The sequence below is a fragment of the Muntiacus reevesi genome, chromosome 6 (genome assembly GCF_963930625.1).
Source record: "Muntiacus reevesi chromosome 6, mMunRee1.1, whole genome shotgun sequence".
In the NCBI taxonomy this organism is placed as follows: domain Eukaryota; kingdom Metazoa; phylum Chordata; class Mammalia; order Artiodactyla; family Cervidae; genus Muntiacus; species Muntiacus reevesi.
The window spans coordinates 107,180,578-107,204,520 of NC_089254.1; the positions used below are offsets into that span (position 1 = coordinate 107,180,578).

A 23,943-nucleotide genomic window follows, 5' to 3' on the forward strand; every position below is an offset into this window, starting at 1 on the left:
CCAGGCTTGCCAGCAGGCGGGAAGGAAGCTGCTCATAGCAGGGAGGGTGGGGCACTTCCACCTCACACTGAACAACCCCGGGTTGGGCTATAAAGAGCCAGGGCCTTCCGCTCGGTCCCCCTGTCAGCGCCACCATCACCCACAGTCCCACAGTCCCACAGCCCCGACACACGCCCCCGCCCCCAGCCAGGGCCTTCCCTTCCCCAAGGCCAGGGCATCCCGCCCCCAGCCCTGCAGGGCTTCCTGCTCTAAGGGGGAAGGCAGGAGTGAGGTGGGCTGCCTTCTGAGGGGGCAGGGAGCACCAAGGCCTGGCTGACTCACCCACCAAAGGGTCTCTCGCCATTACGGATCAGGACTGATGGGGGCAGGGGGCTGGGGGCTGGGGGCCGGCATCCCCAGGGGCAGAAAACACAGCCACTGTCAGGGCTGGGGATCCCAAACTGATCCTCTCCAAAGTCCAATCCTACTTGAAATCCCAAGTAAGTTAAGAGGGCCAGTGGGAATTTGCTCTATGACTCAGAGAACCCAAGCAGGGGCTCTGTAACAACCTAGATGGGTGGGATGGGAGGGAGATGGGAAGAAGGTTCAAGAGGGAGGGGGCGAGGCTGATTCATGTTGACATACGGCTTGCTCCTTGGAAGAAAAGCTATGACCAACCTAGACAGCATATTCAAAAGCAGAGACATCATTTTGCCAACAAACGTCCGTCTAGTCAAAGCTATGCTTTTTCCAGTAGTCATGTATGGATGTGAGAGCTGGACTATAAAGAAATCTGAGAGCTGAAGAATTGATGCTTTTGAACTGTGGTGTTGGAGAAGACTCTTTAGAGTCCCTTGGAGTGCAAGGAGATCCAGCCAGTCCATCCTAAAGGAGATCAGCCCTGAATATTCCTTGGAAAGACTGATGCTGAAGCTGAAACTCCAATACTTTGGCCACCTAATGCGAAGAACTGACTCATTTGAAAAGACCCTGATGCTGGGAAAGAATGAAGGTGGGAGGAGAAGGGGACGACAGAGGATGAGCTGGTTGGATGGCATCACTGACTCATTGGACATAAGTTTGAGTAAACTCCGGGAGTTGGTGATGGACAGGGAGGCCTGGCGTGCTGCAGTCCTTGGGGTCGCAAAGAGTCAGACACGACTGAGCGACTAACTGAATTAAACCAATGGCTGATTCATGTTGATATATATTGCTGATTCATGTTGATATTTGGCAGAAAACAACAAAATTCTGTAAAGCAATTATCCTTCAATTAAAAAATTTTTTTTGAAAACTGAAAATTCTTGGAAATTCCCTGGTCGTCTGGTGGTTGGGACTCTGCGATCCCACTGCAGGGGGACCAGGTTCAATCCCTAGTCGGGGAACTAAGATTCTGAAAGCCACGAAGTGCAGCTAAGAAAAAATAAGTTAAAATTCTCTCCCATCAATGGAAACTTCAACTCTGCGGATTTTGGAATGTTTGTTTTTTCGGCAATTGCTTTTTTTTTTTGGCCATGCAGCATGTGGCATCTTGGTTTCCTGGACCAGGGATCGAACCCACACCCCCTGCAGTGTAAGGGCAAAATCTTACCACTGGACCACCAGAGAAGCCTAGCAACTATCCTTTAAAATGCAATTGCTAACCTAGATGGTAGAATTGGGGGAGTACAAGGAGGAGGCGATATGTGTATGGTGGCGGTTTGGTCACTGAATCATGTCAGACTCTTGCAACCCCGTCAACTGTATCCCAGCAGATTGCTCTGTCCGTGGAATTCTCCAGGCAAGAATACTGGAGTGGGTTGCCATTTCCTCCTCTGCGGGATCTTCCTGATCCAGGGCATTGGCAGGAGGTCTCCTCCTTTGCAGGCAGATTCTTAACCAACTGAGTCACACAGGAAGCCGGATATGTGTATACATATAGCTTATTCACTTCACTCTATGGCAGAAACTAATACAACATTGTAAAGCAATTCTATCCCAACTTAAAAAAAAAATGCAGTTGCTAAGAAGAGTAATCAGCCACTTAGACGCATAAGACTTAATGCCCACTGGGGATGGCTGATAAAGATCAAGGCAGGGCCTGGGGAGGGATGGGAATGACCCCAGCCCAGAGGTGGGAGGGTCAAACTGTCAAGCATGCCAGGGTCTCTGGATGGGAGCTAGGACACGCGGGACAGTGCTGGCCAAAGCTCCAGGAGATGCAGCCAAACAGAAATTCCCCTGCGGTAAAGCCTCACCTCTGACTTTCTCTAGCTCTACTTGTTCTGTCTCCCTTCCTAAAACCCCCGCCAGCTCCCTCTGCCCAAACCAGTTCAGGGCCCCTGGTCCCCACCGTCCATGCAGCGGTGTCCACTGTCCTCAGCCTCCCTGGCCAGAGGAGGCCCCCTCTTGGCACCATCACCTTGCCCATCGAGCCCCACGAGCCTCAGCCAACTTCCTGCTCAGCGGCCCCTCTCCAACTGCCTCTCGAACATAACTGCCACCCTGGGATGGCTGCAGGCATCTGCAGCTGCACAAGCCAGTATCCACAAAGCACCTACTTGGTGCAGGAGACGCAGGCCTGGCAGGACCCTAGAGGAGCAGGGCTTGCCCTCTTCTTCCAGAGCAATGCAAGTTCATTTGGAAGAAAGATCAGATGCAGATCAAGCTGCCCAGTAACCGCCCCTGGGAGGAACCAGGGCAAGAGATATTCCCAAGGCATGGGGAGCCTGGAGAAGGGGGCTGGTGGAAGTGAGGAAACGCAGCAGGGCCATGCGTCCTCCAGGAAGCACACCCAGGAGGAATTGGAAGCAAAGGGATTCACGCCTGCGAAAGATAACGGGGAGGCGAGGGACAGGATGCAGGTCTGACATCTGTGGAAGGAGAGGGGCGGGAGGGCTGGATGGGATTGGCCTCGAATCACAGCGAGGCCTGAGATGGTCTCAGCAGGCCGACAGGAGCGCCACAGGAAGACGACCTGGAGAGACCCCCGCCCCCGCCCCCTGCCAGTGGGCAGCAGTGCTGAACCCGCGTACCTCGGGAGCCCAGGGACCGTCTGAAGCCCTGGAGGAGCAGGTGGTCTTGGGTCGGGCTCTGCGCAGTCTCAGGTCGTCACACCTGCACTTCCTGCTTCAGGTCCTCCCTGGGCAGGATGCCTCCGGGGCAGCCACGGCTGGGCCACGAGGAAGGAAAAGAAAGATCTTCTTTAGTCAGAGGGCTAAGGAAGAGGGCAAGAGGGTGGCATAAGCAAGGGCCCGGGGGCAGGAGGTCACAAGGACTGTTTGGAAACCTGTGTGGAAGCCTGTTTGTCTAGAACAGAGGGTTGTAAGTGGCACATGAGGGGAATCGAGGCCCAGGGCCAGTGTTTCGACCTTGGGTTGAAGGTTTCAGGAGGGGCCAAAGCGTGAGGTCAGCCCTGACTTTGAAATGGATCTGGCGGCAGTGTGGAGCGCAGATGGAAGGGGAGACCACGAGGTCAAGAGGGACTGTGGTCAGGGCTGCAGGCGAGAGGGCGTAACGACTTCAGCATCTGCGGCTCATTGCCGCTTTGTCCCTGGGGAGGCCAGTCACAGCTGTTAGCTGGAATCTGGAAAAGGGAGCCATTCTCAGTCATGTGCATTGTAGGTGGTGGCTACATGGGAACCAGAAATGGGGTCAGTCTGCTTCGGCCATGGTGGGGAGAATGTCTGAGAGGTAGGGGCCTGGACCCCATCTCCTGCCTCCAGAGGCAAGTGGGGTGGGGCCTCGGGTTCCAGGGCCAGCGGAGGGGGATGGGGTGGGGGGGTGGGCAGAGGCCGAGATGAACACAGGCCTCGTACTTCTGAATCTCACCCGCCCCCTGGCCGAGGGAGGGGCAGCAAAGCTTTCTGGGAGCCTGGGAGGTCAGGCTTGTCCAGGCATACAAGGGCCCCCTCACCCTCCTCCCTGCAGACCGGCAGACCCCACCTTCTTGGTGTGACCCCAGAGATCGCACCACAGCCCGTTCCTTCCGGTTGGTCCGCCTGCTCGCCCCCCACCCAGGCCCGCACCCATCATATCTTCCACTGCTTTTCGAAGGAGCTCAGCCAACACAAATCTACATGTTTGTTTGTCTGCCTGTCTGCCTCTCCCAGTCTCTGCCCATCTCAGTCGCTCAACTTATGTTTCTTTCTCGCAGTTCCTCTTGGTCTCCGTGGTCTCAGATCCACGAGGCTGGAACCCTTGTAGATGCTGAAGCCCCAGCTTACCGCCTTTCTCCAGCCCCTAAATGGCTTAGAACTACAAACCCCAGCATGCGCTACGGCTCGTGGTGTCTGAGGAGTGCCTGAGTACACCACCTGCATTCTGGGAATTGTAGTTTCCCTGGGGCTCCACGCTCTCCCCAGTGGGCAGTCCCTGCCTCGGCCCTGACGCTGGGTCTATCTGCTGACCTGCCCCCACCCCCACCCCCTGGGAAGCGTGCGTCACTGGATGACAGGGTGGGAGGCGGAGGCCCTGCTTTGCAGCTTCCTGCCCTTTTGTGTCCCCCAACTTGAGTCACAGGGGGCGGCGGGGAGGGGCGGGGGTTCCAGGAAACAGGGGCCAGGAGGGAATGGAGTACCCTAATGCCAGACCCAAGGACAAAGGGTCAGTGCCCCCTTGCTGGGCCTGTATCCCCAGGAGCCTGAAAGGACTCAACAGTGGGAGTCCAGGGGTGCTTAGATGTCGAGAAGGTGGTCAAGCAGAGCCCTGGGCTGACCCTAGTGGCCCCTGTGGTCACTGAGAGCAAGGGGCTAGTCGTCACCTGCTGCGGCCACAGTGCCCACCTTCTGCCTGACCCCTCGGGGCGAGGCCAGCAAGGGCGAGGTGGAAGGCCTTCCCTCTGGTCAGACACCCCCGAAGGGTTCTCTCGGGCGCTCAGGCTAGCCCACCCTGCTGTCCCGCCACACCCCACTCCCTGCGCTCTGGCCCCAGGGCTCTGCCAGACACCTGGGTTCCCCCTCATCACCCTCCTTCTCAGAGCGGAACCCAGGCGTCTGGCCCTCCACCCTCTGGGCCTGCGGGCGTGGAGCCAAGGCTCTGGAGCCTCCCGGCCGGGCTAGTTCCTGTCCCATTGTGTGTGTGAGGGTCGGGGCGGGGCGAGGGCCCCCTCCTACCGCCCCCTCCCCTTCCTAAGGAAAAGGCCCGAGGCTCTGCTGAGAGCCACAGAGCAGAAGGAGGCCGCCCGCCCGCCCCAGCGACATGGGCAACTTGAAGAGCGTGGGCCAGGAGCCCGGGCCCCCCTGCGGCCTGGGGCTGGGGCTGGGCCTTGGGCTGTGTGGCAAGCAGGGCCCAGCCTCCCCAGCACCTGAGCCCAGCCGGGCCCCTGCACCCGCCACCCCACAAGCGCCAGACCACAGGTGAGGGCCACAGAGACTGGGGTACAGGTGGCGGGGGCGGGGGGTTGCGACCATCGAGGCCTGCAGGCTGGGATGGGAAGGGTTGGAGCCTGCTTCTCACTCCAGAGGGCCAGGTGGTGGATGCCAAAGGCTCTCAGTGCGGACAGATCGCCAAGGAGGCTCAGACCATTGACCCGAATCAGGGCCAGCAAGCAGCAGGTGAAAGCTGGGGGCCAGGGTGCCAGCGTAGCAGGTGCGCATGGCCAGGGTTTGAGATGCTCGGCTGCCAAGAGCTGTGTGACTCGAAACAACTGACCTGTCTGAACCTGCGTTTATATCAAATATGGACAGAGTGGTCCTTTACCCCCATGGGGTTGTCCTGAGTTGCTAGTTGACCGTAAGACTTCAAACAGACAGCCGTGACGATTTAACGGGAACGGAAAGGATCTGGGGAGAGATGGGGTGAGGGACTGAAGCCATGGGGGAGAGACTGAGAGCCTCTGGAAGAACTGAGAGCACAATGCAGCTAGGTCCCCTTTCCCTGGCTCCGGACCCCTCATCCCACTGGCCATCAACCCCAAAACTCAGCCTGCAGCCCCGGGCCCAGCACCCCCCTCCAGGGCAGAGGTCCCTGGGGAGAAGAAGGACCAGGTGGGGTGCCAGGCCAGGCAGGCGGCTCTGCGGGAAAGGGCTAGGGGCCAGGGGCCCTAGCACCAGGCACTCCGAGCCCCGAGGTCCTCCCTTCCTCCCCGAGGCTGGGTTGGCGGCTCTGGGAGGAAGTGATAAGGCCCGTTAGGCTTCCCTTCACACACACACAGCGGCCGCTGTCAGGAGGGGCGTGAGCTGGAGGGAAATCTGGGCCAGGAGTCCCTGACGGGGCTTCCTCAGGTTCATCCCCCTCCGGGCCACCAAGGGCTGCTGTCAGCCTCGGGGAGGATGTCCAGAGGAGGCCGCGGGGACCAGGACCAGCCTTGCGCCAGGGCCTCGGGATCCCAGCACTGCAGCCCCCGCGGTTCTGGGTCTGGCTGAGCAGCCAGGGCGGGTGTGAGGCAGCCCTGGGTATAGAAGGGGCAGTTAGGCCCCTGGACGATCCTGAGGTCCTCTGAGCCTCAGATCTCTCATCTGGGCCCCCCGGGGAGGCAGGGGGCGATGCCGCCTGCCTCCTAAGGCCATCGTGAGTGCCATGAGGAAAGGTGAGAAAACACGTGGCAGGCAAGAAATGAGTCATGGGGCTCTTGACGCGGCCGGAGAGGTCTCTGCGACACACCCCAAGGGTCCTGCGCTTCTCTCTCTCTCTCATGACCCAGCCCAGCTCCCAACAGCCCCACCCTGACCCGGCCTCCGGAGGGGCCCAAGTTCCCTCGCGTGAAGAACTGGGAGCTGGGGAGCATCACCTACGACACTCTATGCGCACAGGCCCAGCAGGTAAGGACTGGAGACTCAGGCCCCTGTCTGGGAGGAACTGGAGGGGCTGAGGGACTCAAGCTGCCCTAACCCAGCCCAACCTCCCGGCTGTTTGCTAAAGTCTGAGCCGGGAGCCCCAACCCGCAGCACTCCCTGGGCCCCAGACCCTGCCTCCAGGCCCCAGCCCCACACCCACCACAAGCCCTGATCTGGTCCTGACCTTGGTTCTCCTCCACTGACGCAGGACGGGCCCTGCACCCCCAGACGCTGCCTGGGCTCCCTGGTGTTGCCCCGGAAACTGCAGACCCGGCCCTCCCAGGGACCTCCACCCGCTGAGCAGCTGCTGAGCCAGGCCAGGGACTTCATCAACCAGTACTACAGCTCCATCAAGAGGCGAGACCCTCCCCTGAGCCCCTCTGCCCCTCCCTGTCCTGCGGGCTCAGGTCCTGCTGAGACCCAGAAGCGGGTGACACTTCCTTCGGGGCCGCTCCCATCTGCGCCCCCCCCCATCCTGATACCACACAGGGGAGGGAGGGCCTGAGTTCAACACCTGCCAACACCACACCCCTCCACAAAAACGCTCGCTTAGCCTGGGGGGTCCTCCCCTGCCAACGACTTCATCCTGCTCCCCTCTTCCTCCCTAGGAGTGGCTCCCAGGCTCACGAGGAGCGGCTTCAGGAGGTGGAGGCCGAGGTGGCATCCACGGGCACCTACCACCTGCGGGAGAGCGAGCTGGTGTTCGGGGCCAAGCAGGCCTGGCGCAATGCGCCCCGCTGCGTGGGCCGCATCCAGTGGGGGAAGCTGCAGGTGTGGTCGGCCAGCAAGCACCCAGAGTGGGGGCCAGGGGACGCTAAAGAGAAAAAAAGAGGGGTGTGACTAGCTACTGAGGCTTCCTGGGCCGGGGAGGGGGAGTGGTCTCAGCAGTGGGGAGATCCCTGCCTGTTCCCCCTAGAGACTAGTATCCCGGGAGTGCCCTCAGCCCAGGAGCCAACAGCTGGTTGTTAAGAGCCACAACAGTGCCCTGGCTGGGTGGGGAGAAACGGCCAGATGCTCAGACGGATGCAATGAGTAGGTGAGGACAGCTGAGCAGTGATCCCTGGGGCAGGGGGCATTGGAGGGGGGGGATTGTCAGAGCAACAGGTACAGGCTTCCAGAAAAGGCCCCCACTTGCCCAGCCCAGCCTCCTCACCCCAAACACTGCTCCCTCCCAGCACACGCCCCCCTTACCCCGAGCCTCTGGCCCACACCCTCCTCCACACACCCGCCACATGACTCACACCAGCCCGCCTGCGTTACGGGACAGCCTGACCCACGGGGGAGCTGGGTCCGTGACCTTGGCCTCCTTAACAGTAACTGGACACCAGAGAATTTGGAACGAAGCCACGTGCCCTGTAAATCCCAAAGTTGCTGAATAAAATCAGAACAGTCCTCTCTGACGCTAGCACGACCCGTGAAGTTGATTGAAGCCCCCGCTTAGCTCTGAATCCATCAGAGATTCTGTATTTGACCCACCCTTGACCCTAGGCCTGCCGCTGTCACCAACAGCAGAGGAGGAGTCCCCTCCTCCCTGAAGCAGGAATCAGACCTCCCAGCCTCTGGGGCTTCCACCCCACCAGTGAGGATGGCTCCTCCTAGCATCAGAATGCCAGGATGGGCAGGGTCCCCGGAGGCCGCATACTGCAGCCACCCCCCTTCCCATCATCTGTCTGCCCAAGGAGGGTCAGAAGATGGGCCAGGCTCACCCGCCTTTGCTTGAGCACCGTGAGAAACGGGGAACTCGCCACCCACACCCCAGGTGGCCTCCCAGTCAGTCGGCGGCCTTTCCCCAGTGATCAGCTTGGCAGTGACCGGGTCCCTCTTCTGTACCAGGGACCAAGTTAGCCTGTAGGGATGGGAGACACTCACCAGCATAAGGAACAGGCCAGGCTATGCCGGGCGTGTGGGGTGTAGGACAGGAAGGATCGGTGTGGGGCCAAAGGGTCAGGGAGGCTGCCTGGAGAAGAAAGAGCAATAGTTCACAGCTCTGGGCACCGCCAGCCTTCAAGGGCTGCGGCCAGGCCGTCAGTCCCTGCCCCACTTCCCTCCCTTCTCCCGGGGCTGTTACTCAAGACCCTCACCTCCCTCCTGTCTCCCTGCTCGGCCGGCTCAGGTGTTCGATGCTCGGGACTGCAGCTCAGCACAGGAGATGTTCACCTACATCTGCAACCACATCAAGTACGCCACCAACCGCGGCAACCTTCGGTGAGTGGCCCCCACCCTGTCGGCTCGAGACCCCACCCTGCCCCAGTGAGGGCCGTGGACCCAGGCCCTGACCAGCTCTCGTCCCCGTGTCAGCTCAGCCATCACAGTGTTCCCGCAGCGCGCCCCGGGCCGCGGAGATTTCCGGATCTGGAACAGCCAGCTGGTGCGCTACGCGGGCTACAGACAGCAGGACGGCTCCGTGCGCGGGGATCCGGCCAACGTGGAGATCACGGAGGTGGGCACGGGGAGGCGGGGAGGGGGGACCCGGCCAACATGGAGATCGCAGAGGTGGGCACGGGGAGGCGGGGAGGGGGGACCCGGCCAACGTAGCAATCGCAGAGGTGGGCACGGGGAGGCAGGGGAGGGGGGACCCGGCCAACGTGGAGATCGCAGAGGTGGGCACGGGGAGGCGGGGAGGGGGGACCCGGCCAACATGGCGATCGCAGAGGTGGGCACGGGGAGGCAGGGAGGGGGGACCCGGCCAACGTAGCAATCGCAGAGGTGGGCACGGGGAGGCGGGGAGGGGAGACCCAGCCAACGTAGCAATCGCAGAGGTGGGCACGGGGAGGCGGGGAGGGGGGACCCGGCCAACGTGGCAATCGCAGAGGTGGGCACGGGGAGGCAGGGAGGGGGGACCCGGCCAACATGGCGATCGCAGAGGTGGGCACGGGGAGGCGGGTAAGGGGCGACCCAGCCAACGTGGAGATCATGGAGGTGGGCACGGGGAGGCGGGGAAGGGGGAAGACAGCCAGTGAGGGCTCTGGGAGGAGGCAGAAGGGTCCAGTGGAAGCGCGGTCAGCGTAGCAGGGGGACCTCACTGAGACGATGGAGGAAGGGAGCCCCTGAGACCCCACTCCCACCCCGCTCCCCGCAGCTCTGCATCCAGCATGGCTGGACGCCCGGAAATGGCCGCTTCGACGTGCTGCCCCTGCTGCTCCAGGCCCCAGACGAGGCTCCGGAGCTCTTTGTTCTGCCCCCTGAGCTGGTCCTTGAAGTGCCCCTGGAGCACCCCACGTGAGCACAGAGGGGCTGGGGCAAATGGGGGGCGGTGACTGGGCAGGTAAGGCTCCACAGAGGCTGATCCCACGCCCTGACACCCCCAGACTGGAGTGGTTCGCGGCCCTGGGCCTGCGCTGGTATGCCCTCCCGGCCGTGTCCAACATGTTGCTGGAAATTGGCGGGCTGGAGTTCCCCGCGGCCCCCTTCAGCGGCTGGTACATGAGCACGGAGATCGGCACGCGAAACCTGTGTGACCCTCACCGCTACAACATCCTGGAGGTGAGGACCAGTGTGGCGGGGGTGGGGGCGGGGATGTACAAGATGTCAGCAACGGGGAGAAATCTGAACAAGCCAGGTCCAGCCTGCCTCCTGAACTAGAATCGAAGGTCGGGGGCAGAGGGGGGTGCCCACGTGTGAAGATGTAGTTATTTTTCTGGGAATGGGGGCCGGAGCGTTCATCAGTTTCTCAAAGCGTGTGTGTGCATGTGTGTCCTAAATCGCTCAGTCGTGTCCGATTCTTGCAACCCCATAGACGGTAGGCTCCTCTGTCCATGGAATTCTCCAGACAAGAATTCTGGAGTGGGTTGCCATTCCCTTCTCCAGGGGATCTTCCTGACCCGGGGAACGAACCCACATCTCTTACGTCTCCTGCCTTGACAGGCAGGTTCTTTACTGCTAGAGCCATCTGGGAGGCTCTCTCGAAGGGCATTTTGACTCAAAACATGTGAAAACCCATTATAGAAATGAGAAATCAGTGGGGCTGACAAGTGGCTGGCACCAGGGTCCCTTTCTGCCCTGAGATGCTTTTGCAGGCAGGCACGTGAATCAGCCCCCCAGTGAAGCAGGCGGGCTTCCAGATGGCCATCCACCCACTCCCACCCCCTCCCCTCATGAGTTAGAGACAGAGATGTCCTCTGCCCGCCCTCCCCCTCCCCCACCCCATCGTGACCGATGCCCGGCACCCCTGCTCCCAGGATGTGGCCGTCTGCATGGACCTCGACACCCGGACCACCTCGTCCCTGTGGAAGGACAAGGCGGCCGTGGAAATCAACGTGGCTGTGCTCCACAGTTATCAGGTACAGGGGCCCCGACGGGCCAGGCGCGCACAGGGGTGGGGCTGGAAGAGAGGGAGCCACTCAGAAAGCGGGCAGGGGTTGGAGTCACAGGCTCTGAGCGCCTGGGCTGGTGGTCCCGGTACGGGAACCCAGCCGATTGGCACGTGCTCTGTAACGGTGCTCCCCGGGGGCCTTCTGGGCTTTGCACTGTAGTCTGGAAACTCTAACTCTAGGATCGATTGCATGCTGAGCATTATAATTTGAGGAAACCAGGGTTTGCAGAGTACTTCTGCGGGCTCTCGAGAGCTTTGGCTATCTTGATGTGTGGGGTGGGGACAAGGCGGGCACACAGACGTCGCAGATCAGAGCTGCTGCTCTTGCCGCTGACTTGGTAGCAGGACCACGTGCGCCCCAGGCAGGGGGTGACGCTGGCTCAGGAAAGACCGTGCGTGTCACGTTTGGGGCAAGTGACGGAAGTGCGGGTCTGTGGCCCGGGTCTCAGCCCCACCCACCCCTCAACCCCAGCTCGCCAAGGTAACCATCGTGGACCACCACGCCGCCACCGTGTCCTTCATGAAGCACCTGGAGAATGAGCAGAAGGCCAGGGGGGGCTGCCCCGCTGACTGGGCCTGGATCGTGCCCCCCATCTCGGGCAGCCTCACGCCCGTCTTCCACCAGGAGATGGTCAACTACATCCTGTCCCCTGCCTTCCGCTACCAGGTGCCCACCCCACCCCAGCCTGGCTCCTGTCCACTCCGCCAGCTCTAACGGAGCAGCTGCCAGGGGACTCCAACCTCCCTTTCTTCTCTCCTCTCCCCCCTCACTCCCGCCCCTCCTCATCCCCCTGCAGCCAGATCCCTGGAAGGGGAGCTCAGCCAAGGGCACCGGCATCACCAGGAAGAAGACCTTTAAGGAAGTGGCCAAGTAGGTGCCCCCCCATCCCCGCTGGGGGCTGCCCTTCCCCCACACCCCAGGGGACCGCCCCCCGCAGTCCCCCCCCCCCCCCCCCCCGCCCAGCATCAGTGGCCTGGGCACACCGCCCCTGCAAACCCGTCGAGACCCTGCTCACATAGGGAGGCCCCTGGCTCTGTGCGCCTGGGAGCCCCTCATCCCCTCCTTGCTCACAGTGCGGTGAAGATCTCTGCCTCACTCATGGGCACCCTGATGGCCAAGCGAGTGAAGGCGACCATCCTATACGCCTCTGAGACCGGCCGGGCCCAGAGCTACGCTCAGCAGCTGGGGAGGCTCTTCCGGAAGGCCTTCGACCCCAGGGTAGGGCTGAGCCCAGCGGGCAAGGGTCTGAAAGAAGTGGTGGGTGGGGTCGGGGATGGTCCTGGCCCTATCCTCATTCACATGCTGAAGGACAGGAGAGGGTCACAGCCAGGGCCCACGAGGAGCCCAGGACCCTCAGGAGGGACTCAGGGATCAAGCGAGGGGCTGAGTCTCGCCCTGCCGGGAGGACCGGAATGAAACAGACCGGGGCAGCGGTCCCCAGGACGTCCGTCCTCTCGCTGCCCGCAGGTCCTGTGCATGGATGAGTATGACGTGGTGTCCCTGGAGCACGAGACGCTGGTGCTGGTGGTGACGAGCACCTTTGGGAACGGTGATCCCCCGGAGAATGGAGAGGTGAGGCCTGCCAGGGAAGGGGCACCGGGGAATAAGGGAGACTCAGAGCTGCAGGCGGCTGGGCAGGACCCTGAGTCCGAGTCACTTCCACTGTCAGAGCGAGCGTTCCGCACTCGGGAGGCACTTCCTGACCGGTCAGGCATTGAGAGATGGGAAAGGCAGCAGCTATAGTGAGACCTCAGCTTTTTGTCTTTTCTTCCTTTCTTAACAAAAGAAAAGACCACTGCTCAGATGCTAACAGAAATTAGGTAAGGTCACTTTCTGAACAAATCTTGAAAGAAACCAACTAGCGTCCCATGGGCCGGTACCTGGCTGTTAACCCTTACCTTCCCTGCTTCCCGGTCACGGCCGCCCCCCAGCTGCATTCCTTTCCGGAGCTCTTGTCTGCTCCTGCTTTTAGATATCTTCTGCGCACTTACACCTCAAGTCCCCTAGAGCAGGATGCCCGCAGAGGGCTTCTCCCCCACCACGCTGCCCCTTCAGTCCTGCGTCCAACCTCTCTTCTAAAGAAAAACACACTCGCCAGCTGTTTCTAGGGTGAGAGTCATGTTTGCACCCGTGGGACCCACGATCCTATCTCCTATAGAGACAGAGAACATGCCCAGCACTTAGAGAGGCCCCTAGTCAACTCCCCGAGTCAATCTGCTTCCCAGTCTCTCCACCAAAGGCAACCCCGTCCTGATTCCTGTCCTCTGCGTTAGAAGGTCATGGAAAAGGGGCACGCCGTGTCTGGCTTCTTTCACCCACTCTACTTTGGAGGCTTATCTTGCTGTTGGACGATTCGGGGGTTCATTTCTGTCCACCTCGGGGGCGTGAACAGTTTATTTCTTTGCTCCCCTACTGACAGACACCTGGGCTGTTTTCCAGCACTTGGCTATTGTGGATAAAGCTGTTATGAACAGTTTTGTTACAAGGCTTTTGTGGCCTTATGTTTTCATTTCTCTTGGATAAATACGTAGGAGTGGAACTGCTGGGTCACTGGGTAGGTATATATCTAACTTTGAAACTGCCCAGTGGCCAAACCGATTTGAACTGCACCCTTAAATTCCATGCATTTCAATATATGTATATTTTTACCTCAAATTCTTTTTTTAATGGAGGAAACCTAGGAATTTGCCCCACAGAAAATGGCATATATTTACTAACAGCATGAACAAGAGTATTAATAGCAGCACTCCTCATGGTATCCCCACATTGGAAACAATTCAAATGACTCTCAATCACAGATGGGAAAAATACATCGTGGTCTATTCAAACGCGATGCATCAATGAGGGTGAACAAATTACAACCACACACAACAAAACAGACGTTTTGGGAAAACATCACGTAATGGGAAAGAAGCCAGGCACTAAAGAATCAGACCATCAGACTCACTTTGTACCAAGTTTAGAAACAGGGAAAACATATCTCTGGTGTTTTAATCAGGAGAGCAGGTGGTGACCCCAGGGCAGGACGTGGGGGAGTATCTGGGGTCAGGTCACCCAAAGGTGACTTCTAGGACGCTGGTGACGTTTCTTGATGGAATGCTGACTACACAGGTAGGTTCAGCTTGTGAAAAGCTATAAAGCCGGGCATTTATAACATGGTTGCTTTTCTGTGGGTACATCATACTTCAAGAAAATGTTCGGTTCAGGATGGGGAACACATGTACACCCATTTAAAAAAAAAAAAGAAAATGTTCAGAAAATAAAATTAAAGTAGCACATGCTAATTGCGGTGAACTTATAGACCCACCACCTAAATGCATCTGCAGTGGATCCCGGGATGTTATGGCCTTGCCGCGGTTTGTTTTTTCCTGTGCAAAGGTTGGCACGTGTAGTTCTAAGCTGTTTCCGTGGCAGCATGTGATAACAGCTCAGCTTTCTAGAAGGTGTTAGAGCTGCTAGTGATCAGGACAACGCAGGGAGACTGAGAGCTGTTTTCCACCTATCAACTTGGCTGAAACATTACGGAGTGGTCACCTCCAGCATGGACAGGATTCTGGAGGACGATTTGATGACCCATCGAGTTTTCAAATCCTGGCTCAGAAAGTCCACGTCCAAGGACCACCCTCCTGAAATATGCAAAGGAGGAAGCAGGCACATATGAGTGTTTGAGCATTGTTCGTAGACAATCCAGATGTCCCTGTCAGAGGCAGGTCTCATACATAACGGTACCTACAAATGATGGGATGCTGTGTCGTCATTTAAAAGATTGAGGTAGTGTTGGTGTGTGGACATGAAAGACACAAACGATAAGCTATTGACAAAAAGTAGGTAAGTATAATATGGTCCCATTTAAATTAAAAGGAAAACTAGGGACTTCCCTGGCAGTCCAGTGGTTAGGACACGGTGCCTTCACCTTGGGGGACCCTAGGTTCAACCCCTGGTCGAGGAATTAAGATCCTGCAAGCCATGTGGCATGGCCAAATAAATAAATAAACTATAAATACAGACATATATTAGGCACAATGAAAAAGGGGCTAGAAAGTGTAACAGCTGTCCGTGGTACACCTGCTCTGATGGATGAGACTGGAGGGAAGGGAAGGGTAGGTTTCTATTTTATTACTTGACATGCTTCTGTAATGTTTTCCAAAAGCCCATACCTCTTTTTTGAAATGTTAAAAACAAATTAAAAATTAAAATCATAACTAATAATAACAGAGACCACTCCAGTGCAGTATGAGCTTCTGTAGAGTCTGAAATAAAACTAATCCCGATGCCAACACTTGCCCTCCTCAGAGTTTTGCAGCTGCACTGATGGAGATGTCAGGGCCCTACAACAGCTCCCCAAGGCCGGAACAGCACAAGTGAGTTGTGGAGGGGGGGGGGGGACAGGGAGGCATTTGGAGACACGAAAGGAAAGGGGGTCTACAGAGTCCCCTCTCTGGGCTGCAAGTCAGCCTCCCAACAAGCTGGAGGACAGCTGAGCACAGGCCTGGGCCCCCCACCCGCCATAGCCTCAGGACGCCCTCTGCCTTGTGACGCGCCCACTTTCAGTCCTGGGGACTCTGAGGGGCCCGTCTCCTGCAGAGAGAGGAGGGGAGGCGGGGCCTAGGGCTCAGGGACCCCTGGACACGGGCCCTCAGCCACGCAGCCAAGTCACCCCCCCAAGCACCACGGAGGCAGAGCCCCTGAAGCGGCCCCCAGGCGGTGTCAGGGCCCTGTCCCGTCTCCTCCCCTGTGACACCCTTGTCCCCTCGTCTCCTGCAGGAGTTACAAGATCCGCTTCAACAGCGTCTCCTGCTCAGACCCACTGGTGTCCTCCTGGCGGCGGAAGAGAAAGGAGTCCAGCAACACGGACAGCGCAGGGGCGCTGGGGACCCTCAGGTCCGGGGGGCCTCGGCGAGGGGAGCTCTGCTGGGTGTGGGGGGGGAGGGGTGGAGAGCTGCCTGGGCACCGGGGCGAGGATGAGGGGGCCTGCCCTGATGCCTCCTGGTACCCCAGGTTCTGTGTGTTTGGACTGGGCTCCCGGGCATACCCCCACTTCTGCGCCTTCGCGCGAGCGGTGGACACCCGACTGGAAGAGCTGGGAGGGGAGCGGCTGCTGCAGCTGGGCCAGGGCGACGAGCTCTGTGGCCAGGAGGAGGCCTTCCGTGGTTGGGCAAAGGCGGCCTTCCAGGTGAGCCCCCCAACTCTCGCCACCCCTCCAACTCCAATGCTGACTCCTTCCACCCGCCCCCGAGACCTGCCACATGGAGGAGGCCGGGGCCTCACCACCGCTCTGACTCTTTGGGAACTCAGGCCCCTTCCTGCTCCTCCAAAATCCACCTTCATATTTCGCCCCACTGCACAGCCAGCCCTTCTGGCTGAGTCCTGAGTAGTAGTGATGGACGACATGGCCCCAACGGCACCGGAAGCAGCAGCCAGGGTCCCAGCAGGCAGGCAGGCAACTTGGGCAGGCACAGGTTGCTCCCTCTCCCGGGTGGGTGCAGAGGAGGGGGTGCAGGGCAGGATGAAGGGAAAAGGGAAGACAGAGGCAAGGGTTGAAGCTGAAAAACTACAGGAAGTCAGGGGCCAGAGAGGCTTGGGGTGGTGCCTGGGCCAGAGGGGGTTCCTGGGCGAGGGGAGGACAAGACAGGACTTTCTCAGCCTGGGCTTCCTCCAGAGCAGCCCTGCCTGGTCTCGGGACCATGCCTGGAGCTGAGCAGGGATCCTTCTCCCAGTCCTGACACGGACTGGCAGCGCTGGCCCGGCCAGGTTTCCCAAGGTTGAGCTCAGCAGGACTGGACTAATGGCCAGGAAGGAGGGCTCCCCAGGAGGAGGGGTGGGGAGGGCCGGCCAGCACAGATGGAGGCTTTACTGGGGAGGAGAGTGTTAGTCACTCAGTCGTGTCTGACTCTTTGCGACCCCATGGACTGGAGCCCTGGCTCCTCTGTTCATGGGATTCTCCAGGCAAGAATACCCTTGAGTTGCCATTCCCTTCTCCAGGGAATCTTCCCAACCCAGGGATGGAACCTGGGTCTCCTGGCTTGCAGGAGGATTCTTTACCATCTGAGCCACCAGGGAAGCCCTCACTGAGGAGAAGAGGGAATGGAAAACAGGAGTAAAGAATCCAGACAAAGAGAAGTGACAGGAAGCTGGGAGCTTGAGGAGAGAAGGGGGGAGCGGGCACGAAGCTGGCAGACAGTGCTTAGAAATGCAGGGCTGACGGGAGGAGCATCCAGACAGAAGCAGGAAGGCTCTGAGCAGACCAGGGTGGGAGCAGCGGGGAGAAGGAAGGAAGGGAGGGGGCCAAGGAAGGAAGGAAGAGATATAAGACTTTACACACACAAAGGAAAGATTAACAGGACTGGTGATAGGGGTGGGAGGGGAGGCGGCAGCCAATCCTGGATGAGCTGTAGGTTTCACACCAAGGGCTAAGTGGTTTGCCAGACTTGCGCCTGAGCAGAAACAAATAGGATACACACCCTCCCAGGGGTCCTGCCCCAGGCCCCGCCCCCCTGCAGCCCCTGGTGTGCTGTGCAGACCAGTCAGAGACCCCTCCCATTCTGCACCCACTCCTGAAGCACTTAAGGGCTTTATCTAAACTTCTCATTTCATCTTCAGCAGACTCTAAGGAGGTGTGTAAAGACTGGGAACTGGAGGCTTGCAAGCTGTTAGTCTAGGAATCCCTGGGCTTCCCTGGTGGCTCAGACGGTAAAGCGGCTGCCTACAAAGAGACCTGGGTTCAATCCCTGGATCAGGAAGATACCCTGGAGAAGGAAATGGCAACCCACTCCAGTATCCTTGCCTGGAAAACCCAATGGACGGAGGAGCCTGATAGGCTCCAGTCCATGGGGTCACAAAGGGTCAGACACAACTGAGTGACTTCACTTTCTTTCACTTTCAGTCTAGGAGTCAGACTGAGACCTCAGGTCTGAACACACAGACGCCTTCGCTGAGGGCTACTTGCTGTGTGCAAGGAGTTCTGTGCCTCTTGCAACATGAGATTAACACTCACCAGGTTAACTACCGTGCCAAATACGTTAACAAATACATGCCAAAGAGTAGCCAGCACAGCGGCACCAAGGGGGCTGAAGGACAAGTGCCGTCAGCCTCTGTTTGGGGGAGTGGCAAGGATCCAGCGGGCTCTTCATCAGTCCCGCTGAGCTCCCTGCTGCTCGGGCCTCCCCGGCGGCCGGGGGTCCTCAATACTCACCTCCTCACCCCCAGGCCTCCTGTGAGACGTTCTGCGTCGGGGAGGAGGCCAAGGCTGCCGCCCAGGACATCTTCAGCCCCAAACGGAGCTGGAAACGCCAGAGGTACCGGCTGAGCGCCCAGGCCGAGGGCCTCCAGCTGCTGCCAGGTGGGGCCCGACCTCACCCTGACCCTGCCGGTCCGCTGGGCTCCAGGGGGCCCCGGACCCACTGACTCGGGGCCTGAGTCCCTGGCTCGGGTTCAGTCTCGTCTGCTTCCCCCCGACCCCCGCCCCTCAGGCCTGGTCCACGTGCACAGACGGAAGATGTTTCAGGCCACAGTCCTCTCAGTGGAAAACCTGCAAAGCAGCAAGTCCACGTGAGGAGGGCCACTCCCCACCCTCACCCGCCCACCCCTCCTTCCCCAGACCCTGGCACTCCTCCACCCCCACCCGCCCACCTCTGCTTCCCCAGGCCCCAGCACCCCCGACTCGCCCCCAGCCCTCCTGTGACTTCCCCCTCTCTCCACCCCAGCCGGGCCACCATCCTGGTGCGCCTGGACACTGCAGGCCAGGAGGGGCTGCAGTACCAGCCGGGGGACCACATCGGCATCTGCCCGCCTAACCGGCCCGGCCTCGTGGAAGCGCTGCTGAGCCGCGTGGAGGACCCGCCGCCGCCTGCCGAGTCTGTGGCTGTGGAGCAGCTGGAAAAGGGCAGCCCAGGTGAGGGGCCATCTGGGGGCGGGGGGTGGGGGGGCCAGCGAGGGCCGCTCCACCCCCCTGGCCCCAGGGTCCCCTCAGGGTCAGGACCCGACGGAAGGCTGCTGCAGCCCCCACTCGCAGCCACTGTGCTACCAGCATGGATCGTGGCTCCTTTCTCAAACCCACCCCCAGAGCCCCCACAAAAGGCCACCCCTCCCTCTAGGCCCATCCCGTGCCCAGCAGTCTAGCCTGCTCTGTAGCTGGCACCAGGTCTGCCTTCCGCTCCCCCGGGCCTGGAGTTACGATAAGATGAGTGGGGGAGAGGCAGGGGCCCAGACCAACCCAATCCAGCAGGGGCCCTCGAACACAGACACAGACATGCAGACACACACACCCAGACCAACCCAACCCAGCAGAAGCCCCCGAACACACACACACACACACACACACACACACACACCCAGACCAACCCAATCCAGCAGGGGCCCTCGAACACATGCACACACACACACACACAAATACACCCAGACCAACCCAACCCAGCAGGGGCCCTCGAACACACACACACACACACACACACACACACACACACACGGGCTGCCCAGACAGGCCCACCCCCGCTGTCCAAGAACCAGCCCTCCAATGACACCATAATGTGTGGTTAGTCCCCATGTCCTCCCCTGAGAAGCAGCTGTCACCCCGGAGAAGGCAGGCCCAGCGTGGCCCCATCCTCTGAGCGCTTCCTCATGCCCACCTCCCCCGCAAGGCGGCCCTCCTCCCAGCTGGGTGCGGGACCCACGGCTGCCCCCGTGCACGCTGCGCCAGGCTCTCACCTTCTTCCTGGACATCACCTCCCCGCCCAGCCCCCGGCTTCTCCGACTGCTCAGCACCCTGGCCGAAGAACCCAGCGAGCAGCAGGAGCTCGAGACCCTCAGTCAGGTCGGGAGCCCCCCGCCCCCAATGGGGCGGCAGGGGCCCGTGAGATGGGATGAGCTGCGGGGAAGGGGACCCATGGTGAAAGTCCTGAAGGTCTAAGATCCGCCCCCCCAGCTCTGGAGTTCCTATTCATCTCTGAATTCTCTGGCCTTAAAGAGGCACGCGGAAGGTGCTGGAGAAATGTTTGTGGCCCCACCTGAGGGGCGAGAAGCCCCCCGCCCAGGAGGCTCAGCTCAGGAGGGGTCAAGAAGGGAGGTGGACAGGAGGCAGGTGCCAAGCTCACTGCCACCCGCCCCGCCAGGACCCCCGGCGCTACGAGGAGTGGAAGTGGTTCCGCTGCCCCACGCTGCTGGAGGTGCTGGAGCAGTTCCCGTCCGTGGCGCTGCCCGCCCCGCTGCTCCTCACCCAGCTGCCCCTGCTGCAGCCCAGGTACTACTCCGTCAGCTCGGCCCCCAGCGCCCACCCCGGAGAGGTCCACCTCACGGTAGCCGTACTGGCATACAGGACCCAAGGTGAGGCGGGGGGGGGGGGCGGGGGATGGGGCCGGGCCCCCACAGGGACACCTGGGGCGGGGTGGGGGGGTGCGGATCCCTCACTGACTGCCCCCCTCCCCCCCACCCCCTAGATGGGCTGGGCCCCCTACACTACGGGGTCTGCTCCACGTGGCTGAGCCAGCTCAAGACTGGAGACCCCGTGCCCTGCTTCATCAGGGGGTGAGTGAGCACTTGGGAGGGGGGGCGCATGGGAGGGGCACGGGGAGGAGGAGGGCGTCTGTCCAGCCGGGGTGGACAGAGCACCACACAGATGGCCCGAGGACGGATGGACGAGCTGGCTGCACGGGGCAGGTGGGAGAAGCCTTGCTGGAGCATGTGAGTGGGAGCAGGCAGGCCCTGCTTAACCCAACCAGGACGGGGCATCCTGTTAAGCCACCTCACAACTCTGGCTGAGCTTTGGGCCTCTCACTGATTTGGACTTCAGGTCCTACCTTGAAGCTGCAGCTCCCAGGAACGGGCTGGGATCCCACCTCAGCAGGCCCTGTCCCTTTTAGAAGGGGTACCGTGTCTCTCCCTACATCCCTGGGGTCCATCGGATGTTGGCAGGCAGGTACCTGGGAACTGTGCTCCACCCGCCTTTAGTCCAGGGAGAACTAGTTAGCTCACCATAGTGTCAGTGAGGACTCAAGGGAAGTGAAGGATCTGAGGACACCCTTCCCTCCCTGCTGTGTCCAGAAGTCTTGCCCCATCCAGCACCCAGGAGCTGGAGGCTTAAGGTGGCACAAGCAAGAGTTCCCAGGATGCTCCAGCCAGGACAGTGACCCGAACCCATCTGGCAGGCCACATTACAAATAAACTGCCCATCTAGTGAACACAAACCAAATGCCGATATCAAGGCTGTGGTTTCAAATACACTCAGTGAAGTCATTATGAACCAAAAGGCTGTCTGCCCTTCCCTTCCCCATACTTTCTATATCTCCTAAACTGAGACATCAAAACGTTCTTCAGTTCAAACTTGAGCTTTATTTCCTTTGACGCAACCTCCAGAAACCACAGGTCCAGAGAGTCTCTGCCAATACAGAGAGTGCTTTTACTAAACACACCATGCTCACTATAAGCTAGACGCAAGCAGGTTAAGTTCTCCTCTCTCCACCCTGCCGAGGTTGGTAAGAGTGGGGGGTCTGAGGGGACAAAGGAGGCCTGACGGAGGTTGTCTTGGCCAGGGCTCCCTCCTTCCGGCTGCCACCTGACCCCTACGTGCCCTGCATCCTCGTGGGCCCCGGCACTGGCATCGCCCCCTTCCGGGGATTTTGGCAGGAGAGGCTGCATGACATTGAGAGCAAAGGTGAGGCTGGGGACCCAAGGGAATGACCGGAAGGCAGGAGGGAGTCACACAGTTTAGGGGGGCCAAGGGGCAGGATGCTGAAAGGCAGGAAACAGGGCAAGAAACAGGATTACAAAGGTGAAGTTTATTAGACTGGGACGGGGGGAGTGGGGCTCCTAGAGACAAAAGCTGTGCCCTGTAGGTCTGGCTAGCCTAGCACAAAGTAGCATTGGATTGAATTAAGGACAAAGGGAACCTGGAAGCCTGGAGAAGACAGGGCTGGGACTCAGAAGATGGAAATGCCCCAGGTGGACTCTGGACTGTGTCAGAGGTCAACTAAGTGTGTCTGAGATCCCAGGAAGCTGAAGGGTGTTTAGATTGGGTACGGGGTGCCCAGGGAAGCTGGCCAATCAAATGAAAGGGGGCTTGTGACTAACAGGAATGTGCAGAGTGCAGAAGCTGAAGGTGTGGGAGAATGTGGGGTCGGAGCAGGGAAGGGCCGGTTGTCTCAGGCCGCAGGGTTACCTGGTCCCAAGGGCACAGATTCTGGGTCAGAAAGCCCAGCTGTGGTACAGTGTCACCGCTGGCCATCCTGTCAGAGAGAAGTCACCACCTCCTGTGACCTTGGGCTTCTCTGTCAATCAGCCCCAGGCAGTGTCTGTGAAAACATCTAGCCCTCTCCTAGAGGCTAAAGAGTGGAGAGTGGTGGTTTCTGCAGGAAAGGGTGGGCGGTCGGCCTGAGTGAGGGAAGCCAGTGGGAGGTGTCCCTGGGGCTGGGTCCCCCAGGAGGGGTTGGGGGCGCTCTCAAGCCACAGTGATGCCCGCAGGTCTGCAGCCCGCCCCCATGACCCTGGTGTTCGGCTGCCGGTGCTCCCAGCTCGACCATCTCTACCGCGACGAGGTGCAGGAAGCCCAGCAGCGCGGGGTGTTTGGCCGCGTCCTCACCGCCTTCTCCCGGGAACCTGACAGCCCCAAGGTGCGGGACCCTGAGGGTGCTGGGGTAACCCGAAGCTAGGGACGGAGGAAGAACCGCCGTGCTCTGAGACCCACCCGGATCGGCTCGTTGGGCCCCCTTTGGGTCCCGCTCACCCTCGCCCAAGCCGCGCCCCTCGCTCCGCTCCGTCTCTCCAGTCCCGCGCACCTGGGCCCCACCTGGCGCCCAGGGCATCTCTTCTCACCCAGGACCCGGCCGCCCTCCCCGCTCCCTGGGGACCTGCCCTTCGCTCCGCGGGCCCCGCCGGGGTCCGCCCCTAACCCCGCCTCCCCTTCAGACCTACGTACAGGACATCCTGAGGACCGAGCTGGCTGCCGAGGTGCACCGCGTGCTGTGCCTCGAGCGGGGCCACATGTTTGTCTGCGGCGACGTCACTATGGCAACCAGCGTCCTGCAGACGGTGCAGCGCATCTTGGCAACAGAGGGCGACATGGAGCTGGACGAGGCCGGCGACGTCATCGGCGTGCTGCGGGTACGGAGGGGCGGGGCCGGGGCAGGCGGGCAGGGGCGGGGCCAGACCCGGACGGGGCGGGGCCAGGCGGAGGCGGGACCGACTTCCGCCCCACACTTCCACCGGTGTTTTGATCCTCCGCCCTCTTTCCTTCCCAGGATCAGCAACGCTATCACGAGGACATTTTCGGCCTCACGCTGCGCACCCAGGAGGTGACAAGCCGCATACGCACCCAGAGCTTTTCCCTGCAGGAGCGGCATCTGCGGGGAGCGGTGCCCTGGGCCTTCGACCCGCCCGGCCCAGACACCCCCGGCCCCTGAGACCCCTCTTGCTTCCCACTGCAGTTCCCGGAGAGAGGGGCTGTCATTCCACTATGGCTCTACCGCTGTCCTGTCGGCCTTACCGGGACCGGCCACTTCTCCCTCCCCTCCCGAGGTGACCTCTCACCGTCTGTCCAGACTCTATGGAGACTGTTCGCATCCCCTGTACTATCTCATCTTCTCATCTCTGAGTCTATTTCCCCACCCTAAGTCTGAGTCTATCTGGAAGACCCCTCCCAGCAGCGGTATTCCAGAGCCTACAGTCAGCCCTTTGGTGTTTAGGTGAATTTTAGATTCCCCTCGCCTCTCTCGGAAGTATCTTATCTTGAAACCTCATCTCTAAATCATTCAAATATTTATTATTGAAGATTTACCATAAGAGACTGGACCAGAAGTTAGGAGACCTACTAAGATGCCTAAGCCAGCGCTGTCAATTACAGTTACAGAATAATGACAAGCTTTGTCTTTTAACTTGTGCACACGGTGTGGGGGTGGTAACTCTTGGAT

The 23,943-nt window shown here is 60.0% G+C and overlaps 1 protein-coding gene across 1 annotated transcript; it reads left to right on the forward strand.

Moving 5' to 3' along the window:
- The first annotated feature begins 5,103 nt into the window (after positions 1-5,103).
- On the forward strand, positions 5,104-23,872 carry NOS3 (nitric oxide synthase 3). The gene is made up of 26 exons (XM_065939425.1): positions 5,104-5,315; positions 6,602-6,719; positions 6,943-7,091; positions 7,343-7,505; positions 8,848-8,939; positions 9,033-9,174; positions 9,814-9,953; positions 10,043-10,217; positions 10,913-11,014; positions 11,519-11,713; positions 11,844-11,917; positions 12,121-12,265; positions 12,515-12,619; positions 15,341-15,408; positions 15,812-15,928; positions 16,046-16,220; positions 18,254-18,386; positions 18,517-18,595; positions 18,751-18,938; positions 19,684-19,856; positions 20,155-20,365; positions 20,479-20,566; positions 21,571-21,692; positions 22,499-22,647; positions 22,943-23,137; positions 23,275-23,872. Exons 1-26 carry the CDS (start codon positions 5,158-5,160, stop codon positions 23,434-23,436), a joined length of 3,618 nt encoding a protein of 1,205 aa, XP_065795497.1. The 5' UTR covers positions 5,104-5,157; the 3' UTR covers positions 23,437-23,872.
- Positions 23,873-23,943: the final 71 nt, after the last annotated feature.